We start from the raw sequence: 20,532 nt of genomic DNA on the forward strand, positions 1-20,532 counted from the left end.
TTTTCTCAAATTTTCCCAAGAATGCAACTTTTTATGCTTGGGACATTTAAGAAGCAGCCAAAAACTGGGGACAGAAACTGAAAAAGGAAGAGACACATTGGAATTTGAGAACAAAGATTTATCAGTAATTTTAGTGTTACAATTCATGTGTTCAGATTATGGGATATATTTGTAAGGAAGACATCCATTTTTACAGCTGTACCTACTAACACCTTTACTTGCCAGGCACCTGTTAGTTCCTTTATTATCATTCTACTTCGGGGGGATGTGCCCAATATCCCACCTCACTAAAAGAACTTTTCATTGAAACCTTACATGCCAGCTGATTTATGGTTCTTTGTGGATATTTTTAAGACCAAAGAGGGAAAACTAAGTATTCGAAAGCTTTGAGTGCTTTCTGTACATTCCTTTAAAATATTGATTTTAAATTCATTTTTAAACATTTAATCCACATTGTGAAATATGAACGCTATTCTCCCCAGTTCTCAAGGGCCAGGAGGGCTGAAGTTAAAAATGTGAAGTTAGAAAAGTTAGAACAGTGCTTGGCACATAGTAAGTGCTTAACAAATGCCATTATTATTATAATTATTATTATTATTATTATTAAATGCCATTTTGACTCATTACCATCCATGCTTGTGGATAAGAAGAAGCTACTGAAAGTTGTTTGTGAGGTGGTCAATACTTTGTACTCATTTGCAAGATTTTCTGGTAATTGCAACAGTCTATTGGAACTAACACACATGTTAGTCTATAGACATCACAATGAAAAGATGTTCAGTTCTTTCGTTGGGAACATTTAGGTCATTGGGAAACATTTAGTTGACCAAACTATTTTTGAGAAGTTAAGGTACTTTCTGTAGTTTGAGGTGGAAGGAAACTAGTAACAAGCCCCTAGTACAGTGCTCTGCACACAGTAAGCGCTCAATAAATACAATTGAATGAATGATTAGTAATATTTTATTAATTTGAAAGTGAATGAAAGTCAATTCCAAGATGTTGTTATAAAACTTAGTGCAAATGGTGATGGTATTTGTTAAGTGCTTACTATGTGCCAAGCACGGTTCTAAGCACTGGAGCGCTGTTCTAAGTACTGCAAACATTTACAGACTCCATCCTAGGAAAAAAAAATGAAGAAAATGTAGGGATTTGGGTTTCTTTACTTGGGTGTCTACACATTTAAATAGGTTTTCATCAAATTATTAATGCTGTATTTTCTTCTTCACCCCATTTCCCTCTTTATTCCCAGTGAAATATTTAGAGCGTTTGTCTTGAGAAATTATTTCGACAATAGGAGAAATTGTTTTTCAAAAGGACGTCAGTTGTTTCTAGCTCTGAGGCTGTGGAGTCCTACATTTTAATGCCAACACTTCAAATGCACATCATTTAATTTTATGTGTTATTGGTTGGCTAATTGTTTTAGTATAAATGAAATTTTATATAGTGACTGGGAAGTGTTTGTGGCACAGCAAGCATTCTGCTTTACTTTAGTGGTATGAAAGTGCATCCAATTTGTTACTATGGAAGAAAAGGCCCCTTACTATTGTTTTGTTAAACGATTAGCCGAGTTTTCCACCTGCAGTGGCTCGATAGGATTCCCGTAAACCTGTGGCGAGAGGCCCTCCATTGTTTCAGCCTGGGAAGGAGCCTCTACTCCTACATATTGGGGTGACACTGTAACTTTGCAACACTCTACCTATGGGAGATAGCTGGGAGTAAGGGGCCAAATGATAATAATGGTATTTGTTAAGCACTTACTATGTGCCAGGCACTGTACTAAGCTCTGGGGTGGATCAGGTTGGACACAGTCCCTGTTCCACGTGGGGTTCACAATCTCAATCCCCATTTTACAGATGAGGTAACTGAGGAACGGAGAAGTGCGTGGCTCAGTGGAAAGAGCCCGGGCTTTGGAGTCAGAGGTCATGGGTTCGAATCCCGGCACCGCCACATGTCTGCTGTGTGATCTTGGGCAAGTCACTTAACTTCTCTGAGCCTCAGTTACCTCATCTGTAAAATGGGGATGAAGACTGTGAGCCCCACGTGGGACAACCTGATCACCCTGTATCCTCCCCAGCGCTTAGAACAGTGCTTTGCACATAGTAAGCGCTTAAATGCCAATTATTATTATTATTATTGTTAAGTGAAGTGACTTGCCCAGCGTCATCCGGCAGACAAGTGGTGGAGCCAGGATTAGAACCTGTGACCTTCTGACTCTCAGTCCTGCACTGTAACCACTACACCACACTGCTTCTGTAGATGGCAGCTAGTCCTTTTATGGCGCAACCATCTCATGCTTTTTAACTTCAGGCAAGTAGCCAACAGCTCCCCTTCCCCTGCTCATTCAAAATGTGTACCCAGAAAATAAACCCTGCCAACAATGACACCCCTCACTCATCTCCTGGCCATTTTGTCCAGTAGAGCTCTGCACTGAGTTATAGTGTCTGATCCCACCTAAAGTCTTGGAGACCGGTGGGCTCAGGACTTAGAACAGTGCTTGGCACATAGTAAGCGCTTAAGAAATGCCATTATTATTGTAAGATGCTAGGATATGCGGGGGGACTTCCACCCAAACTCACGAACCCACTTGTACTCGATATGCCACATTATCCAACTTGATTTTTACAACTCAAACAGCAAAGCTGACTGTGGTTTAAATTTTGGCAGATCATTCTAACTGGCTTCAGGAATTTCCAACCTGCAACATGGAACTATTTCTGCCTCCCAAAAATTATTTTATTTAATAAATATGATTAATAGCAATATTACCATCCATATTGTTAACAGTAATGTGCCATTGACATATTAATATCATTATCAATATTAATTTAATTATTTTAAGGTAAACAAAAATAATTTAAAGAATAAAGCAACCTTCTGCCTCACTGATTGTGGCACCAGCCCCTTTACATTTTTCAAAACACTCTTCTTGACGCTGGGCGGCAGAAGACAAATAACATTCAATGCAGGTCCTGTGAAAAAAAATATTCATCAGAAGTAAGTAGAATTTCTTGGTAATAAATAATAGTATAAAGATTCATGCTGTTCTTTAAATATTTACTTCTTCAAATGCCTTTAACTATATAAATACATCTACTGAGTAATATGTTCATTCCCCAAAATATTATACCCCAGTCTGTTCAGTGGATAACTTGTGGAAACTTGTCTCACCTGATCTACTAATTTTACACTGACCCTGTTAAAAAACTGGCAGTCAACCAAAGGAACAATCCTTTCCCTGAAGAACAGGAGGATGTGATTTGTATTTTCATGAGGGGCGAAAGAATGTAAGAGATTAATTAGCTGTATGTGGGGAAAGCCCCCTAAATTGCATTTGTAGCAAAGAGGAAACAGAAACTGAAGGGAAATCGGTGCTGACAGGAACATTGTGAGCCTGGGGTGGTTGTCCCATGCCCCCCCATTATTTCTGTTCCTTCTCCTCTGACCAACTGCCCCCAACCATATTTGGAAGCCCAAATGAGCCAAACAATGCAGAAAAGATAGGCTTTGCACTGCTTGAAAAGGAAGAAGGACATAGCTTGTGCATTTATCTCTAAAAGGTGGGAGGCTTAGGCAGTTAGTCAGTCTCCAAGCTGCTTTGCGTCACTTTGGTGATATTAGTGTGGGACATCACCTCAGTGTGGCATCGTAGTCATTCATAATCGAATCGGAGGAAGAAAAATGTAATAAATAGTCTTAGTTGCCGGTTGAGGATAGCAGCGGCACAGCTGGATCTTAACTAGGTTCCAAGAGTCATCCTTTCAGTGCTTGAGGGAGCAGAAACCACAGCTCAGTTCCTGGGCCTCCTGGCAGGACTTTAATTGGCATGAGATGAAAACAGACCCAACAAATGCCCAGAAGCAAACCAAGACACTACCGTTTGGAGTTGCATGGATCGCCACAGGTCGGGCACCGTTCACACATGTTGCCAGAGGCTCCGGGGTTGGTACAGATGCACTTCCCACAGACGCAGTCTCCTCGTCCATTGCACAGCACTCCGTCCTCAGAGACGCAGGAGTCTGTGTTGGTAGTGCAGTTACAGTATTCCCCAGTCCAGCCACTCTTGCACCTACATTCCCCACAGTCGCAGTCTCCGTTATCTGCAAAGACAACGTCATGCTCCTGGGTGAATGTTTTGGAAAGATGAAGGGCTCCACCACCCACTTCCTCGTCTCCTGGCTTACTCTTTTCACAGTCTGCGGATGTATCCCTTCCCGCCACCCACACCTACACCCTTAAGATTCCCCCCAACACCTCCTCTCTTCCTTCTTTCTTTCTTTCCTCTCTCTCCCCCTCTCCGGCTAGTGTCACCATCCTAAGGAATGGAGGTGAAAGAAGAAAAAAGGAAAAAACACAACTGCAGAGTAACTATTCTTTTTGGAATCTTATCAACTGCTTTTCTTTGGACATGACAGTTCTCTTCTGGCTTGCAGCTAAATTGCTACCATGTTAAGTCAAGCACCTAGCCTATCCTACCGTGATTAGTGAATCAACCTCCCTGCTTCCTGTCTCTTCCAACTCCTGCCCAGATCTTCTGTCCAGATCATTTTTCTACAGAAATGTTCAGTGCATGTTTCCCCACTCCTAAAGAACCTCCGGAGGTTGCCCATTCACCACTGCATTAAACAGAAACTCCTTACCATCTACTTTAAAGCACTCAATCACCTTGTTCCCTCCTACTTTACCTCCCTGATTTCCTTCTACAACCCAGCCCACACACTTCACTCCTGTAATGCCCACCTACTTACTGTACCTCGATCTCATCTATCTCACCGCCGACCTCTTGCCCACATCCCGTCTCTGGCCTCGGAATGCCCTCCCTCTTCATATCCAACAGATGGTCACTCTCCCCACCTTCAAAGCCTTCTTGAACGCACATCTCCTCCAAGGGGCCTTCCCTGACTAGGTCCTCATTTCCTCTACTCCCATTCCCTTCTGTGTCACCCTTGCACTTGGATTTGCATCTTTTTCACCCCTCCCTCAGCCCCAAGGCACTTGTGTACATACCTGTAATTTTATAGTATTGTCTGTCTCCCCTTCTAGGCTGTAAATTCGTTGTGGGAAGAGAACGTCTTTACCAACTCTGTTTTATTGTACTCTCCCAAGTGTTTAGTACAGTGCTCTGGACACTGTAAGCACTCAATAAATAGGACTGATTGAATGCAGAGCCTGAGGTCCTGAGACACAGTACTAAGCATGCCTAATTGCAAATTCATGTATGGTTCCCAAACCTCATTGTAGCCCTTAGTTTCATTCTCCTCTCCACCAGACTTTGTCGCTACAGTAACAAGTAGTAAAAATGAATGGTTTTAAGATCTATCTCCTCTCATTTCCCCTGTCCAATCTCTAGGAAGGTACTGATGATCCTTAAAATAATCCCCAAGTGGAAAGCCAAAGGAAAAGGCTAAGCGGTGGGACTGGCAAATCCATTTGCGCTGGACAATAGTGAAAATGGGTTGTAAGCCCACCTCAAAAGCAACGGATCCCTCTTCCTATTTGCTGAATGAGTCTCCCCCCCAACTTGCTTCCCTTTGCCCCACAGAGAGGAGGAAACAGCCTATGTCAACGTGTGCTGGGTAGCCATTGTGGAGACAGAGAGAGATTATTTGGAGATGGGGGAGATATTCTTACATCCAAATGCAATTATACTGCAGAATGGCCACGCTGTGTTTGGGTGCATATCCCTCATGGGGCACAGCCTTGGTGTACTTGGACACAGTTGAATGCACCCAATTGTTCTAGTCACAGTGAAGTTGGCAGTAAGTACCTCAGTAGAAGCTCTGAGTTTGAATCCTCCCACGCCCTCCCCCCCACCAGCCTCCTCCCCCACATACTGGCTTCTAGGAGCTGTGGAGTAATTAGTTTCTTTGCTCAGGAAAGCCCAGGCCAAGGATAAAATTGGGGAAATTGATGGAATTTATTGAATGCTTACTACATTAAGTGCTTGGGAGAATACAATACAACAGAGTTGGTAGACGCATCCCCTGTGCGCAAGTCTACAGTTTAGAGGGGGAGACGACAGTAATATAAAAAAAATTACAGATGTATACATACATGCTGAGGGAAATGAGTGGAAGGAAACTTGTGGAAGCAGCTTCACCCCAATTTTATACCTGATATCCTAGTGTGGGAAAGATAGCTGCTTAGGGTATTCAGGAAGGCCAAGTGGTGGCCAGGAACAAAGCCCAAGATTAAACCCAAGTCTATGCTTGCCCTGTCTGCTACTAAACTTTCACCTTTTTACCCACCTCCCTCACATTTCAAACCAATCGCAGTTATGATCGACATGCCGCCTCACCTCCGCAGATCAGTCCTTTATGCCTCACACATGAGAAGTTGTCACATTCGCAGTACGGCCCGTAGATGCGCCCGTAGGTGGACAGATGGCAAACGCACTGTCCGCAGTAGCAGTCTCCCCTTCCGCTGCAGGACTCGTGATCCGGGGCATCTCGGCAGGAGGCCGTGCTCACAGAGTTCTCGTTGCATTCACAGTGAGGGCCCATATAGCCCGGGTTGCAGGCACACACCCCACACCCAAAAGAACCGTTTCCATTGCTGCACTTGGAGCTGTTCACCTCAACTGCCTCCCGGCAGTTGCAGCTGCATTCGGGGATGATGTCAATTTCCAAGGCATCCCTCAGGCCAACTGGTTTTATGACAATACGCCGGTTTCTCTTCTCACAAGTTGGTAGGCTTACAGTCACATTGAAAGATGCCTGGAAAAGAGACATAAATTATCTGCATCTTCAGATTCCCATGGGCCTCGTGAAAGGCAATAGCTGAAGAAGATACAACCTTTCCAAGAACATCTGCAGTATGAAAGAAGAATTTTCCAGCCTTTATGGGAAGATAGTTTTGGACTTCTGAAAGGAGTGAATAAGCTTCTTTGAGAGTAGAAATCTCGCTTCAGAAGGCTAAGCAATTTCTCAGTGAGATGAAACGAGAATAGGCTTCAGATTGAAAACGCGCTTGTATACTTACCGTGTCTCCCACTTTTATATGAGAGCACTTTTTGGGATGGGGGACCAGAGTGCCATTGTTACAGATAGCTGTGAAGGAGAGGTTGAGTCCCTCTGTGTCTCCTAATACTTCCAGCTCCACTTCAGACCTCAGTTCCTTTATTTGAGACACAAACAGTAAAACTGTGATAGCCAAAAAATGTAGCCTGGAAAATAAGCACTAGCTTATATGTCTGGCACGTAAAAGAAATCAGACAATAGGCCCAAGGGAAGTGATTCCAGGGCAGCGATGGGTCTATTCTTTATTCCTTAAAAGCTTGCCCTAATCCCTTGTTCAGAGTTGTGGGCCTTATGGATCCTCAGTAGTCAATTAATAATAATAATAATAATTGTGGTGTTTAAGAGCTTACTATGTTCCAAGAACTGAATTAAATGCCAGACTGTGTTCAAGATAATCAGATTGGATCAGGGGAGAACAGATATAGAAAACCATTTTGCAGAAGAGGAAACAGAGGCACTTGCCCAAGGTCACACAGCAGCATATTGTTGATTGGTTGGCTCTCTTTTTCCAGTTCCTCCCCCCTCTTTTTTTCCTTTTTAATTTCATACCTGTGGCTAGCAGGTTGGGGGAATATTGCTGGTAATTGGGATGGGAAAATTGAACATTTTTCTGGCCAAGTAGAATTTTTATGACCTAATGCATCTCTAAACTAAAGCAGAGACCTATGTGGCAGGGCCTTTCTACTACTGGCCATTTCGAATGGCAGATGAGAAGCTGCATGGCTTAGTGGAAATGGCAGGGGCTTGGGAGTCAGAGGACGTGGGTTCTAATATCGGCTCTGTCACTTATCTGCTGTGTGACCTTGGGCAGGTCACTTAACTTCTCTGTGCCTCAGTTACTTCATCTGTAAAATGGGGACTAAGTCTGTGAGTCCCACATCATCATCATCATCATCAATCGTATTTATTGAGCGCTTACTATGTGCAGAGCACTGTACTAAGCGCTTGGGAAGTACAAATTGGCAACATATAGAGACAGTCCCTACCCAACAGTGGGCTCACAGTCTAAAAGGGGGAGACAGAGAACAAAACCAAACATACTAACAAAATAAAATAAATAGAATAGATGTGTACAAATAAAATAAATAAATAAATAAATAGAGTAATAAATATGTACAAACATATATACATGGGACAACCTGATTACCTTGTAACTACCCCGGCACTTAGAATAGTGCTGGGCACATAGTAAGCATTTAACAAATACCATTATTATTATTATCCTGAATATGCTCATTAAAGTTTCCCACCAACTGGCCCCACTGACTTTATCTATTTTACACGTCCCCGCTACTTGCTCCTGGCCACCTGTTACTGCTCACCTACATATATAACTCTTCCTCTTTTAAGCCATTTCCCCTTGTTTCCCTTTCCCTTCAGGTATTTAGTATGACGCAGTGTACCTGTTGGAATTTATTTGCAAGGTTGTTTGGGTTTGTCTTCCCAGACCATGATGGTTTGACCTGGATGTTTGCTAGACTTGGTCAGACTGAGTGCCTCACTGAACACTCACATTATTTATATTCCAGCTCTCCAATTCAAATGCAAATATGACCTCAAAATTTCCTAGGCTATAATTTTGCCACTGTCAGAGATAGGTCATAATCCTGTGACTCAGGCTTACTCTGTTGTGTAAATTTTAAGTCTCACCTCCTTCCTGTTTTTTTCTCTTCCCAAATAAGACACACCTTCAGTAAGCAAGACCTTACTGGCTTTTCAGAGTGTATTCCGTACCAAACATCAAAATATCCTTTTTTTTAAGCCAATAAGAATATCCCCTTAAGATAACTGCTGTCTTATTCTGTTGTATTCTCTCAAGTACTTGGTACCATGCTCTGCTCACAGGAAGTGCTCAAAAAATACCATTAATTGTTCAGCCAATTTACTTCCAGGAGTGAAGCTAAACTAACTGCTCACTAAAAGGGAGAAAAGCCCGATCTTTAAAAAACATCAGTATGGAATATTTCATTGTTACAAACTTTGCCAAGGCCTTTTCTCCCTGCAAATAATGTCTCATGGAAGGATTATATGCATTTGAGGGAAAGAATGCAGGGGGAACACATAAGGACCTTAAAGAGTTGTCCCCAAGCAGACTTTACTGATATCTCAGATGAGTGTACGTCTAACATCTCAATCTGAAATCACAATGAAGTGCCATTGATTTTGAAGTTCATAGCAACTATTTATAAAAGCAAATGGTCTGCCACTTCCCTAGTAGAACACAATAAACTGTTGGTGGTGGTGGTTTAATTTATTGCCACTATATCTTAACTGTTTAACAAATGGAATCAATCAATCATATTTATTGAGCATATATCGTGTGCAGAGCACTGTACTAAGCTCTTGGGAGAGTACAAAATAACAGAGTTGGTAGACACATTCCCTGCCCACAACAAGCTTACAGTCTAGAGGGGGAGGAAGAGAATGGAACAGAAGTCATCCTTAAAAAAAGAACCCTTATAGTTGTTTTAAAAATAATGAAAATCTAAAAATACTAAATTTTAAAATATTCCATGGAGTCCATAAAAAAACAGTGGAACAAAATAGTAGAGAGCCTGTATTTCATTTGACTTTGCCAAGATCCATTCTTTCTCCGTTCTACCAACATCTCTACTAACAGTATTAAATATTCAATCTCAAAGCTTCAGCAATAACACTACAAGGGCTGCTTGCTGCTTCTCTAAACATTATAAAGGCTAGAATGACAATAATGTGATTTTTCATTGAAGTGATCTGCAGTCTTGATTCCAATTACCCTCAAGTTAAGTGTAGATTTTGAGGCAGTAAAAAAAAGCTCCTACAGAAGTTAACCTTTGTCAAAGCAAGCAGGGGCAAGATCTCTGCTGGCTATGAATCACACTGGAGGAGAGAATATGAGAATGTCTTACAACAAATATTTTGACAGCTCACTGTTTCTTAATTTGCTTAATTCTTTTGAAGATTTTTAGAAGCCAACACATTTGAGAATCCTGGGTTAAAGGAAATGGCATGTGTTCTAATTCAATAAAAGATTGCCTCGTGTTTTAATTTGAGTCTACATATTAAAGCTTTAATTACAGTATGGGCAGGGAAGAAGGTTTTTATAGTGTTTTTGTTGACTTGCTTTCCTGCCTGGAAGAGTTTCAAGGTTGAGCTAATGTGGTGATTAATTTGTGATATGAGCCAAACAAATATCAATATGTTTCAAAGTGCAGTCTCTAAAGATCCATTCTTTAAACCATAAGAGAAAATCTGGGCTTACTATCGTAGTTGAAAAAAAGGTCTTTTAACACAAGGGACTGTCCAAAATTAATCTTGAGAAAGTTGTTGTCCTTTTTTTTCTTGGTTTAATCATATTTTGTAGACAGCGCTCATCTGGTTGCGATTTTACAAATAAAAAAAAGATGAAATGACCCTGCCCTATAAATGTGCGCCTACATTGCTTTATATAATTTGTCAAACATTTTTCTTCCTCCTAAGTGAGAATAATCATCACCTTTGGGTTAATTGTTTTTATTAATAGTAAAAACAAAAAAAATGAAGGAATAAAATGAACAAGGAAAATTGGGGGAACAAATTAAAAACAGGGACCCTGAAGAAGAAAGGAAGAAAATCATTGAGCAATAACGCAAGTGCCTTAATATGCATCATGACTAAAGGGATAAAATGCTACTGGCAAGTAGGAATGTTCACCTGAAAGTGAGCCCAGTAATGTGTGTCTGAGTCCCAAAACTAGCCCTATAATTATATACCTGTGAAGCAAATGGAAAATTCCCATAGTTCCTGACAGTGGGGAGCCCAGTCTAAGGGAGATTATTTTCTCCTTTAAAGAATGAAATGGATTTGTAAATCAGCTTCGCCCATCTCAGGTTAGAGTTTGTCCTTGGGCTATTTTCTTGCATTATTTATCTACCCACAGTTACAGCCTCTATTTCTCATCAGTATTTTTTTTTCCACTTACAAGCTTTCTAACAGCCTTCTAACAGTAACATAACTGTCTGACTCCTGCAGCACACAGCTACAGCAGGGAGAAGAATTTCCCAGATCAATCAATCAATCAATCAATCGTATTTATTGAGCGCTTACTATGTGCAGAACACTGTACTAAGCGCTTGGGAAGTACAAATTGGCATCACATAGAGACAGTCCCTACCCAACAGTGGGCTCACAGTCTAAAAGGGGGAGACAGAGAACAGAACCAAACATACCAACAAAATAAAATAAGTAGGATAGAAATGTACAAGTAAAATAAATAAATAAATATTTTTTTATTTGATGACAGTTCTTTGCTCTTGGATGTTATTATATAAACAATCTGAGCTGTATGAGCAAATGTGTGGGGTTTTTCATATTTCACCTTTAAGAAAAATGGTTAAGTTGGGTGAAAAGATTCTTTGTATTTTGCATATCTGGACTAAATTCATTCATGCAGGAGGGATTCTTCTTAGGCGCACAGTATCCCAAGTCAGAAGGCAGTCACTTGCACTAAAACAATGTCCTAACCTGTGAAACCAGAGAAATGTAGAAAAGAAGCAAATGGTGAAATATCTTACTTTGTATGCTGCAATGATCAACTGGAGGATGTTTCCAGAGTCCTGACGTAACTGGCCCACAGTAGCTCCAGGAATCAGTTTTGCGTAATTCTATAAACAAGAAGAATGAAACAGTCTTTGTCTGCCCAGGATAATTGAGAAACATTTAAGTTGCATGGTTCAACTTGCTGACTATGATTGCCTCTTTTCTGTAGGCCAGGAAAAACAGGGTCCTGAGAAGAAATTGGAGTTACAATTGAAACTAGAACCTTAGTAATTGTTAAGGAGAGTACAGAACAACCTATGCATCAGGCAAAAGCTCCTCACCCTGGGCTTCAAGGCTGTCCATCACCTCGCCCCCTCCTACCTCACCTCCCTTCTCTCCTTCTACTGCCCAGCCCGCAACCTCCGCTCCTCCACCGCTAATCTCCTCACCGTGCCTCGTTCTCGCCTGTCCCGCCGTCGACCCCCGGCCCACGTCATCCCCCGAGCCTGGAATGCCCTCCCTCTGCCCCTCCGCCAAGCTAGCTCTCTTCCTCCCTTCAAGGCCCTGCTGAGAGCTCACCTCCTCCAGGAGGCCTTCCCAGACTGAGCCCCTTCCTTCCTCTCCCCCTCGTCCCCCTCGTCCCCCTCTCCATCCCCCCATCTTACCTCCTTCCCTTCCCCACAGCACCTGTATATATGTATATATGGTTGTACATATTTATTACTCTATTTATTTATTTATTTTACTTGTACATTTCTATCCTACTTATTTTATTTTGTTGGTATGTTTGGTTCTGGTCTCTGTCTCCCCCATTTAGACTGTGAGCCCACTGTTGGGTAGGGACTGTCCCTATGTGATGCCAATTTGTACTTCCCAAGCGCTTAGTACAGTGCTCTGCACATAGTAAGCGCTCAATAAATACGATTGATTGATTGATTGATTGATTGATTGACTGTCTCTATGTGTTGCCAATTTGTACTTCCCAAGCGCTTAGTACAGTGCTCTGCACATAGTAAGCGCTCAATAAATACGATTGATTGATTGATTGATTGATTGAATTGGTAGACACAATTCCTGCCCTAAAGGGAGCTTACAGTCTAGCGGGGGAGACAGATATTAAAATCCTATCTCTGGGTTGAGGCAGGACATTTCAATCTAATTAGTCCCAATTTTCTTCTGCGCTTCTACACAGTAGAAATCCTATTGTCTCTTGTCCTTTCATAGAGGTTAAGCAGATGGCTATATCGGGGTGATAAAGGAAGGTGGACAGAATTGACTTTCTTTTTCTAGTTCATGTATGCAAGGGACCAAGAATGACTAGCATTGCCCTGGGACATTTAGGGTCCTGGGAATGCCTTATTTGGAAACTGAGCATCACTCAAGTTGGGCTGCAAGTTGGGAATGTTTAGCAAGACCCAGGAGGGAAACAGAAAGGTGGCAAAGAGGACTTAGGTCCCACAGAAAGAGAATCATTTGTTCATTCACTCATTCAATCATATTTATAGAGTGCTTACTGTGTGCCGAGCATTGTACTAAGCGCTTGGGAAGAACAAATTGGCAACATATAGTGATGGTCCCTACTCAACAGTGGGCTCACAGTGTCCCAAAATGGGTTGTGGGTGCAGGATTTGGTTAATTTTCTGGAACCTCACAGTAGTACAGTATTTTTGGAACCAGTTGTCCAACGAAATGTCATGATAATTGAATGCTTCTGGATATAAAATACTGGCCATTTACTCCCTACCACACAATTGTATCCCCTCAGGTGGTGTAACATTTGGCAGGAGGCTATTAGGGCCGGGAGCTAGCATTAGTCACATTTGGTGATGACCACCAGGGTGTCAGTATAAAAGATTTGGCAGTAAATAGCAGTACAAAGTGATACCATTGAAACTGTGAGGAAATAAACTATTCATTAAGCTCTGAGTGTTGCTAGGAAAAAAAAGCATTTCAAAGAATTATCCAGAAACATGGACAATTGGGATTCCTGGTCTACGCTGTTAAAATTTATACTTTAAATCTCTAGCAGCGTTATGATTACTTTAAATATTATGTATCAAATGCTCTCATTACTGTGCTAAAGCGCTGTTGCAAATCAGCATGAATAAACACGTTTTATGTTAGAGAAGGATGATTTTACATGCCTGTCTGCTATGAATTACAGCACTGCCTCTAAAAGATTATTCTTGGAAATTAGGAATTGTGCATTTGGTACCTGATGTGACACAAGCTGAATAGAAGTACACACTGGTATGTTTGGACCTGAATATCCTGTGCGTATATGTGTGGTGGTGTAGTCCTTTAATATACAATGTTAAATATTCAATCACATGATTAAAAAAAACCTTTTCTACGTGCCACTTTTCAGCTTTGTATGCATTCCATAGATATCACTGGACGTTATGTGCATAGCATCTTTTTAAGTCAATAAATATTAAACCTTACAGCCATAAAAAAAATTAATCGTTAGCTTGAGGTGACCAAAAGGCCATTCTCTTTAAATTCCAAACAAGTATTTTCTTTTCTGTGAAAGGCTTTTTTTGCTCATTATCTAACATATTCCATGTACTAGAAACATTTTTTAAATTACCTTGCACCTGTTTTTCAAAATCCCTTTACACAGGCCAGATCAACCAATGAATATTTATTGAGCATTTACTAAATGTAGAACACTGAACTAAGTGCTTGGGAGGGGACAATAAAGTTAGTTGACAGATCCCTGCCCACTAGGAGTTGACAATCTAGTAGGGGAGACAGACATCACAAGAAATTACAGAGAGGGGAAACAGCAAATTATAATCATATGTACATAAGTGCTGCGGGGAAATAACCAAATGCTGTTTTCGAGTGAATTAATGTGTCATTGTCAAATTATATTCACCTATTTGGTTCTGCATTGGGGCCTCCCCAGACCTAGTCTGTCTCCATCTCTTAGGATTACATCCTATTTATACAAATTACCAGAAGGGGACATGAGTCATAAACACCTGGTCAGTGTGTGTGCCCGCGGCCACAGTTTCCTCACAAAAACCCAGGGATCTCAAAGAGATGTCACAAACACTAACCCCAGCACCAGCCAGGGCCCTGAGGGGCCAATAAGCAACTATAAGAGGTTGGGGGAATTGGGGAAATTCTGGGAGGCAAGAGGTTTATGGAATCCAGTGCTGCTACTGACAGAGTCTCGGCCTCTTGTAGCCCAAAAGAAAGAAAAAAAAAGGTGAACCCTCTACTACAGTATACATTTCTTGAGGGCAGGGACTGTCTTTTACTTTTATTGTGTGGCTTCCAAGCCCTTTCCATTGATCTAGACCCTGAAGGCACTGAACAAATACTAATGAAGATGATCATAATGATCAGGTTCACAAAGAAAATTGTGTGGGTCAAAATTATCTCTAGGTTTGGCTACAATTCATGAACAAGAGGATTATAATAAGCTGTTGGTGGGAAAATTTGGATGTCAAAAGAAAAGATATTGATGGAGTTCAAGGAAAGCAACTATCATTCTGTTCTTCAAGGACCACTGCTTTGATTTAGTCGTGGTGTTATGTTGTAATGATCTCAATTCAAACAGTGGGTTTCTGACTGGCTACCAGTGGCTTGGAGAAAGAGAATCTGAGGAGAGGGCTCTGCTTTTTTTTCCCATCTGTACTCTCCCCCTCCTCTCATGGCTGCCTGGGGATCAAAGCCCTCAAGAGAGGGTGGCCAACAGGGCCTGGGAACAGTAAGTGGGAGCTGCAGGGATATATTTCAGTTTGTTTTTTAAAAAATTGATTTCCACATCAGCCAAGGTTTCCCCATTTATGGGAAATCAGCCCTCAGATTCTCTCCTGACTCACTCATTGTTCCCTTGACCTGGAACCACTTCTCTAAAAGTTGGATCCATGCAGGTCTCATGTGTTTTGACATTTACTGGTGCCCTCCCAGTTTTCAGGGAAAAAACTGCTTCGTTACTCTAAAATTTTTACTTTACTGGCTGCCTGGCCTGAGGTTGTTCTTCCCCATAGTGTTCCTTCTGTTCCTTCCTGTTGGCACTCTATGTCAAATCACCAGACAGGCTCAGCTTTACCCAAGGAGGCATCCCATATATGTAGAGCCAGGAATAGAACCCAGGTCTCCTACTTCCCGGAGCATATGTGCCCTTTCCACTGGATCATCAGCGGTACCACATATTCATTCCATTGCTCACCTCAATAGCTCACATAGGTTAGGCAGCTCATACCTATTAATGAACTGAAATAATGCATAATGGTCGTCTAGGAGCCATCAGTCATTACTTGGCAAAGAGATCGCATCGTCATTGTTAAATATGAAGCAGCAGCCCAAACTAATGCTGGACATCATCAAGCAGGGGATAAAAAAATACTTAAAGCTTTGTTCTGCCACTGTATAGAATCTTAATACACCCACATGTGGAATATCACATGCAATTCTGATCACCTGTCTTAGAAAAGACATTAGTAGTTGGAAATTGCACAGAGAAGTGCCAGTCCAGTAGCACAGTAAAGGACAGTTGTTCGGAGTGCACCATGTGGAAAGGTCTTTCCATGCCCAAGTCTTTTCAGTTAGATCTGCACACATGAAATTTACCATGAATGGCACCCTGTGCACAAGGAATGTCTCTACCAACTCTTTTGTATTGTACTCTCCCAAGCACGGAGTACAGAGCTCCGCACACAGTAAGAACTCACTATCACTGACTGATTACCTTTGAACGTGAAGGGCAGATAAATACTACTGTCAATTTAACTGGCTGAAGAACAGTAACTCTTTTCAGGTGCAAATCTTTTTCTTGAAGATAATGAACTTTTTGGAGAGGAGGAAAGGGATGTTAACTTAAGGAACATCATCATTTTTGAAGTGAATCAAAATGCTCTTTTCCTGTGAGGATTTGCCTCCCTCTCCCAAGTTCTTGCATTCATTATCCATAAAGGTATGATGGCAGGTTTGATAAAGAAATTCACCCCAGGCAGTTCTGTGCTACTAAGACACCCAGGATAGTAAGCAAAAAATGCAATATTTTCTGACATGACTGTAGTATGAATTTTGATAACTCTATTGCATCATCCCTCCTTTGTCTGTAGTCAAACCTCCGTCAGAATTCCTTAGGTTGTCTAGGTAGCTTCTGGAGAACATTGATTTAGATTTAGTACTTTGACTTTGGAATCTGCATCCACTGTGGGTAGGTAAAATGCTAACCACTCCTGCACGCAGCTGAATGGGATTCCCTTCCCATCCAAAATGTTCTAATGTGCAATAGAATAAGAAGGAAATAGAATGCTGACAGATTCCACAACACTTAGTTTTTTGGGGAAGAAAAAAACTCAGACCCGCTTATGTATTAGGAAATCAGAAGGTCCTGAATATATTTTGGACTGAATATATTTTTGAGAGTTTCAGAATTTACTGATGAATTGCAGTCCATCAGTAGTTTTTATTGAAGCTTACTGTGTGCAAATGTATATGCTAAGCAGTTTGGAGAATACAGTAGAGTTAGTAGACATTATCCTTGTCCCCAAAAGACTCACAATCAATTGGGGGATTTCATCTTTCTTCTGGTAAAACAAGTTCAAAAGCTCATCTAGCTCTTTCAAGGGAAAAGGAAGCCTTCCCCATTTTTTTCCCCACACCCTGAGTCATGTCAACCCAACACCACCTCTAATACTTGTATTTTTCCATTCTTCCTCAGCAGGTGTGTGTGTGTGTGTGTGTGTGTGTGTGTGTGTGTGTGTGTGTGTGTGTATATATAATCAATTGTCCTGTCAATACTACTCTACTCATAAATACTTTTTTGTCTCACTCTGCTGCCTCATTGAAAATAAGCCCCGTAAGAGCAGTGAATGGCACTTGTGCCTTTGTTTTTCTTTCCCAAGTTCTTAGTTCCCAGTGGGTGTTCAACAATTAGCAAAATGACTACTCCCATTACTACTGAGGGAACTTATTTCAGTGCCAGACTGAATGCAGTATTGACTGAAATGAGCACAATCAAATTTGAGGAATTAAGAATGGGAAGGAGTTCAAGGGCAAATGAAACAGGAAGAAGGTAGAGTTGTCACTGTTTAGAGAGTGAACATGGGAGAATTTGGACTGCTTTCCTTTTTGTACTGTGGAAATTCCTAAAGAAATACAGGGCTTTACTCTCCTGGGGCAGTTCTAGCTAATATGTGATGGTCAGCGCTTAGTACAGTGCTCTGCACACAGTAAGCGCTCAATAAATACGATTGATTGATTGATTGTCTTGTCTATGCCACTTTGTCTACCTGGTTCCTAATTTAATAAAAATAATAATGATGACATTTGTTAAGCGCTTACTATGTGCAGAACACTGTTCTAACTGCTGGGGAGGATACAAGGTGATCACAAGGTGAGCCAAGTGGGGCTCACAGTCTTAATCCCCTTTTACAGATGCGGTAACTGAGGCACAGAGAAGTTAAGTGACTTGCCCAAAGTCACACAGCTGACAATTGGAGGAGCTGGAATTTGAACCTATGACCTCTGACTCCCAAGCCCTTGCTCTTTCCACTGACCCAAGCTGCTTCTCTAATTTAGCTTTTTATAAAGGTGTCTTAAAAAATGGATTTCAAAAATAACAGCCAAAAATGGGAAATTAAATAAATAAAATAAAAATAAAATAAAAATAAATAAAATAAAAATTAAATTAAAAAAATGGGAAATTAAGAGTTTTTGCACTGAGTAGGCTGTAACTTGTACCCCTGCTATAATGCATTGATCCAAAATCTAATTATTGAAATGAATAGAGTGCAAAGATACACCTTATGGAATATCCTTTATTTTAGCTAGAATCTCCTAAGGTAATCTGAGGCAGAGTTCCTGCCTAAATGAAAGCTATACTAACCTTGCAGACTTCTAGACACTGAGCCCAACTTGTTGATATTCAGAAAGGCTTAAAGGGATATGTGAATGTAACTAGCACGAACAAAAATTGTGTTACTATGTTGGTTCTTGAGAAAGAAAAGGCAGAGATAATACAGAGCTTTGGGGATTTTGCAGTCCTAAAAGAGCCTTTATGCACTATATTAGATTTAGCTCCCAAAAAGCATGTATTAATGTTTGTTATTCCCATAACAGTGATCATGACCACTTCTGTGCAGTGGGGCTTCGAAAACCAAAAGAATCAAGGACTTTGCTATTGCTGTTTCATCTTCAAGTTTATGTCCAATAACAGTTGTTTCATTATTCTGTTTCTGGTCAGAGCCTATATTATTCTCAGTCACAGTCCCAAATGTTCATCCTTTCTCAGGTTTGAGTCTTTTTTAAGACACTATTTGTAGCCTAAGTCCTATAAAAATTATCTAATTTACCTCTAATATGCACACAAATAAGGCTGTGAGCTATACTTAACAACAGGATCTGCTTATCTTTTCATAGCTGTTTGCTGACCTTGCTGTTAACTTTTTTGTTAGACAAAAGAGTATAGGTTCATCACTGGGCTTTTGTGCTTTCATCATCCACTGGCTTTAAAGTTTATTTGAGGGAACTTCTCAAAAGAGGGAAGAGTAGTGGGTTTTATTTCCTGCTACCAATTCTCAGGGGAAAGGCGGAGGGGAGAATTAGGTCCTGGAGGAAGGAAGTTGGCAGGTTGGAACTGATCTCCCAAGCACTTGGAACAGTGCTCAGCACATAGTAAATGTTCATTAAATACCATTGTTGATGATGATGATAATGATGATGATGCCAATTTGTACTTCCCAAGCGCTTAGTACAGTGCTCTGCACATAGTAAGCGCTCAATAAATACGATTGATTGATTGATTGATTGATTGATTGTCTAGAGGTCTCCAAGGTTAGTAGAATGTCTCTCCCTTTTCCTCCTTCCTCTCTTTTTTTTCCCCCTCTGCCCTCTCCTCCTCCTCTTCCCTGTGCCACCCCCACTCATGGCCAAAAATGGACCCTAATAGACCCTAAAAGAGGGCCCTCCATGTAATGGAATGGAACTGTCCAGTCTACTGACTTGCAAGTGGTCACCATAGTTAGGAGTATTGCTATGAAATGGAGGAGGCGGCTTTTTCAGCCATTTGGCTGAAGGTGAATTGATAGACCTGAGTTAGGATAGGAAAGATTCTTGGGCAAATCTCAAGCTTTTCCCTTAGGTTTGGGGAAATTCCAGATGACAAATGATGTATAATCCAGCTTTGCTGAATCCTGAATTGAAAATAAATTTGCTATGTGGGGTGGCCCCTTTAAACACCAACTCCAGTGTGGCCACACATGTGGTCCAGGAGAATCCAAGCTCCAGCATAGTTCTGGTTTAGAGATCAACCTCAGCTGCAACCACTGCCTCAAGTGACTACAGATTTGTATCTTTTGGGACATGAAACCCAATTGAAGGGCTTGTAAATGTGTCTTTATCCCCCTTCCTTCTCTCTCGCATGCCTCTTCATGCCTCAGTGGGCAAGCTTTCTGGGGAACACGCTCTAAGACTGGGAAACCTGCAGTATAGATAGTGATGAAAAACTTACTAGAGGTTGAACTCCCACATTAAAACCCCGATAGCAACAGTAGACACTTTGATCTAGATTTATGAAGCGTATTGATCTGACTCTACTAAGTACTCTTTCCAATCATGACGGCCTTTTTTTTCCCCGATTGATTGGGACTGCCTAAGATCCAGCTATAAAAAAATTCAGAGTCATAGAAATAAATTCATTTGGGAAGAATGGTTAAAATGCAGGGAAATGGCTTATTCAATGCAATTCAGGCTAGTGGCTCTAGATGATGTCACAGATCATTTCTGGAAGCTTTAGAACCCATTCCAGCCCTAAGCAGTCACAAAAGGATACACAAGCAAATACACCCACTGCGTATTACTCAATACCAAACCCAAAATGGTCCAGGAAAAAAAAAAGAAATCCGATTAAAGGGGAGTTGTAGGATGACAGCCATCAGGCCTGGGCTCTTTCTGACTGGGGCCAGAATGGGGCCCTGGTGAGGCTGGAACCAGGACCTTTCAAATGGTTGGGGAGGAAGGACTGACATCTGACCGCCTCATATTGCGAGGGAGG

At 41.3% G+C, this 20,532-nt stretch overlaps 1 protein-coding gene across 2 annotated transcripts in view; it reads right to left on the minus strand.

Moving 5' to 3' along the window:
* Nucleotides 1–20,532, minus strand: part of ITGB6 (integrin subunit beta 6) — a 53,971-nt gene that overhangs the window by 15,029 nt on the left and 18,410 nt on the right. For both annotated transcript variants that reach the window (XM_038751277.1, XM_038751276.1), the window contains 5 exons: nt 11,549–11,638; nt 6,979–7,113; nt 6,296–6,713; nt 3,875–4,097; nt 2,872–2,969 (listed from right to left, as the gene is read on the minus strand). In XM_038751277.1, the coding sequence (XP_038607205.1) occupies nt 2,872–2,969; nt 3,875–4,097; nt 6,296–6,713; nt 6,979–7,113; nt 11,549–11,638 (964 nt within the window). The remainder of the gene's footprint in view (nt 1–2,871; nt 2,970–3,874; nt 4,098–6,295; nt 6,714–6,978; nt 7,114–11,548; nt 11,639–20,532) is intronic.

The sequence above is a fragment of the Tachyglossus aculeatus genome, chromosome 9, assembly GCF_015852505.1.
Source record: "Tachyglossus aculeatus isolate mTacAcu1 chromosome 9, mTacAcu1.pri, whole genome shotgun sequence".
In the NCBI taxonomy this organism is placed as follows: Eukaryota; Metazoa; Chordata; class Mammalia; order Monotremata; family Tachyglossidae; genus Tachyglossus; species Tachyglossus aculeatus.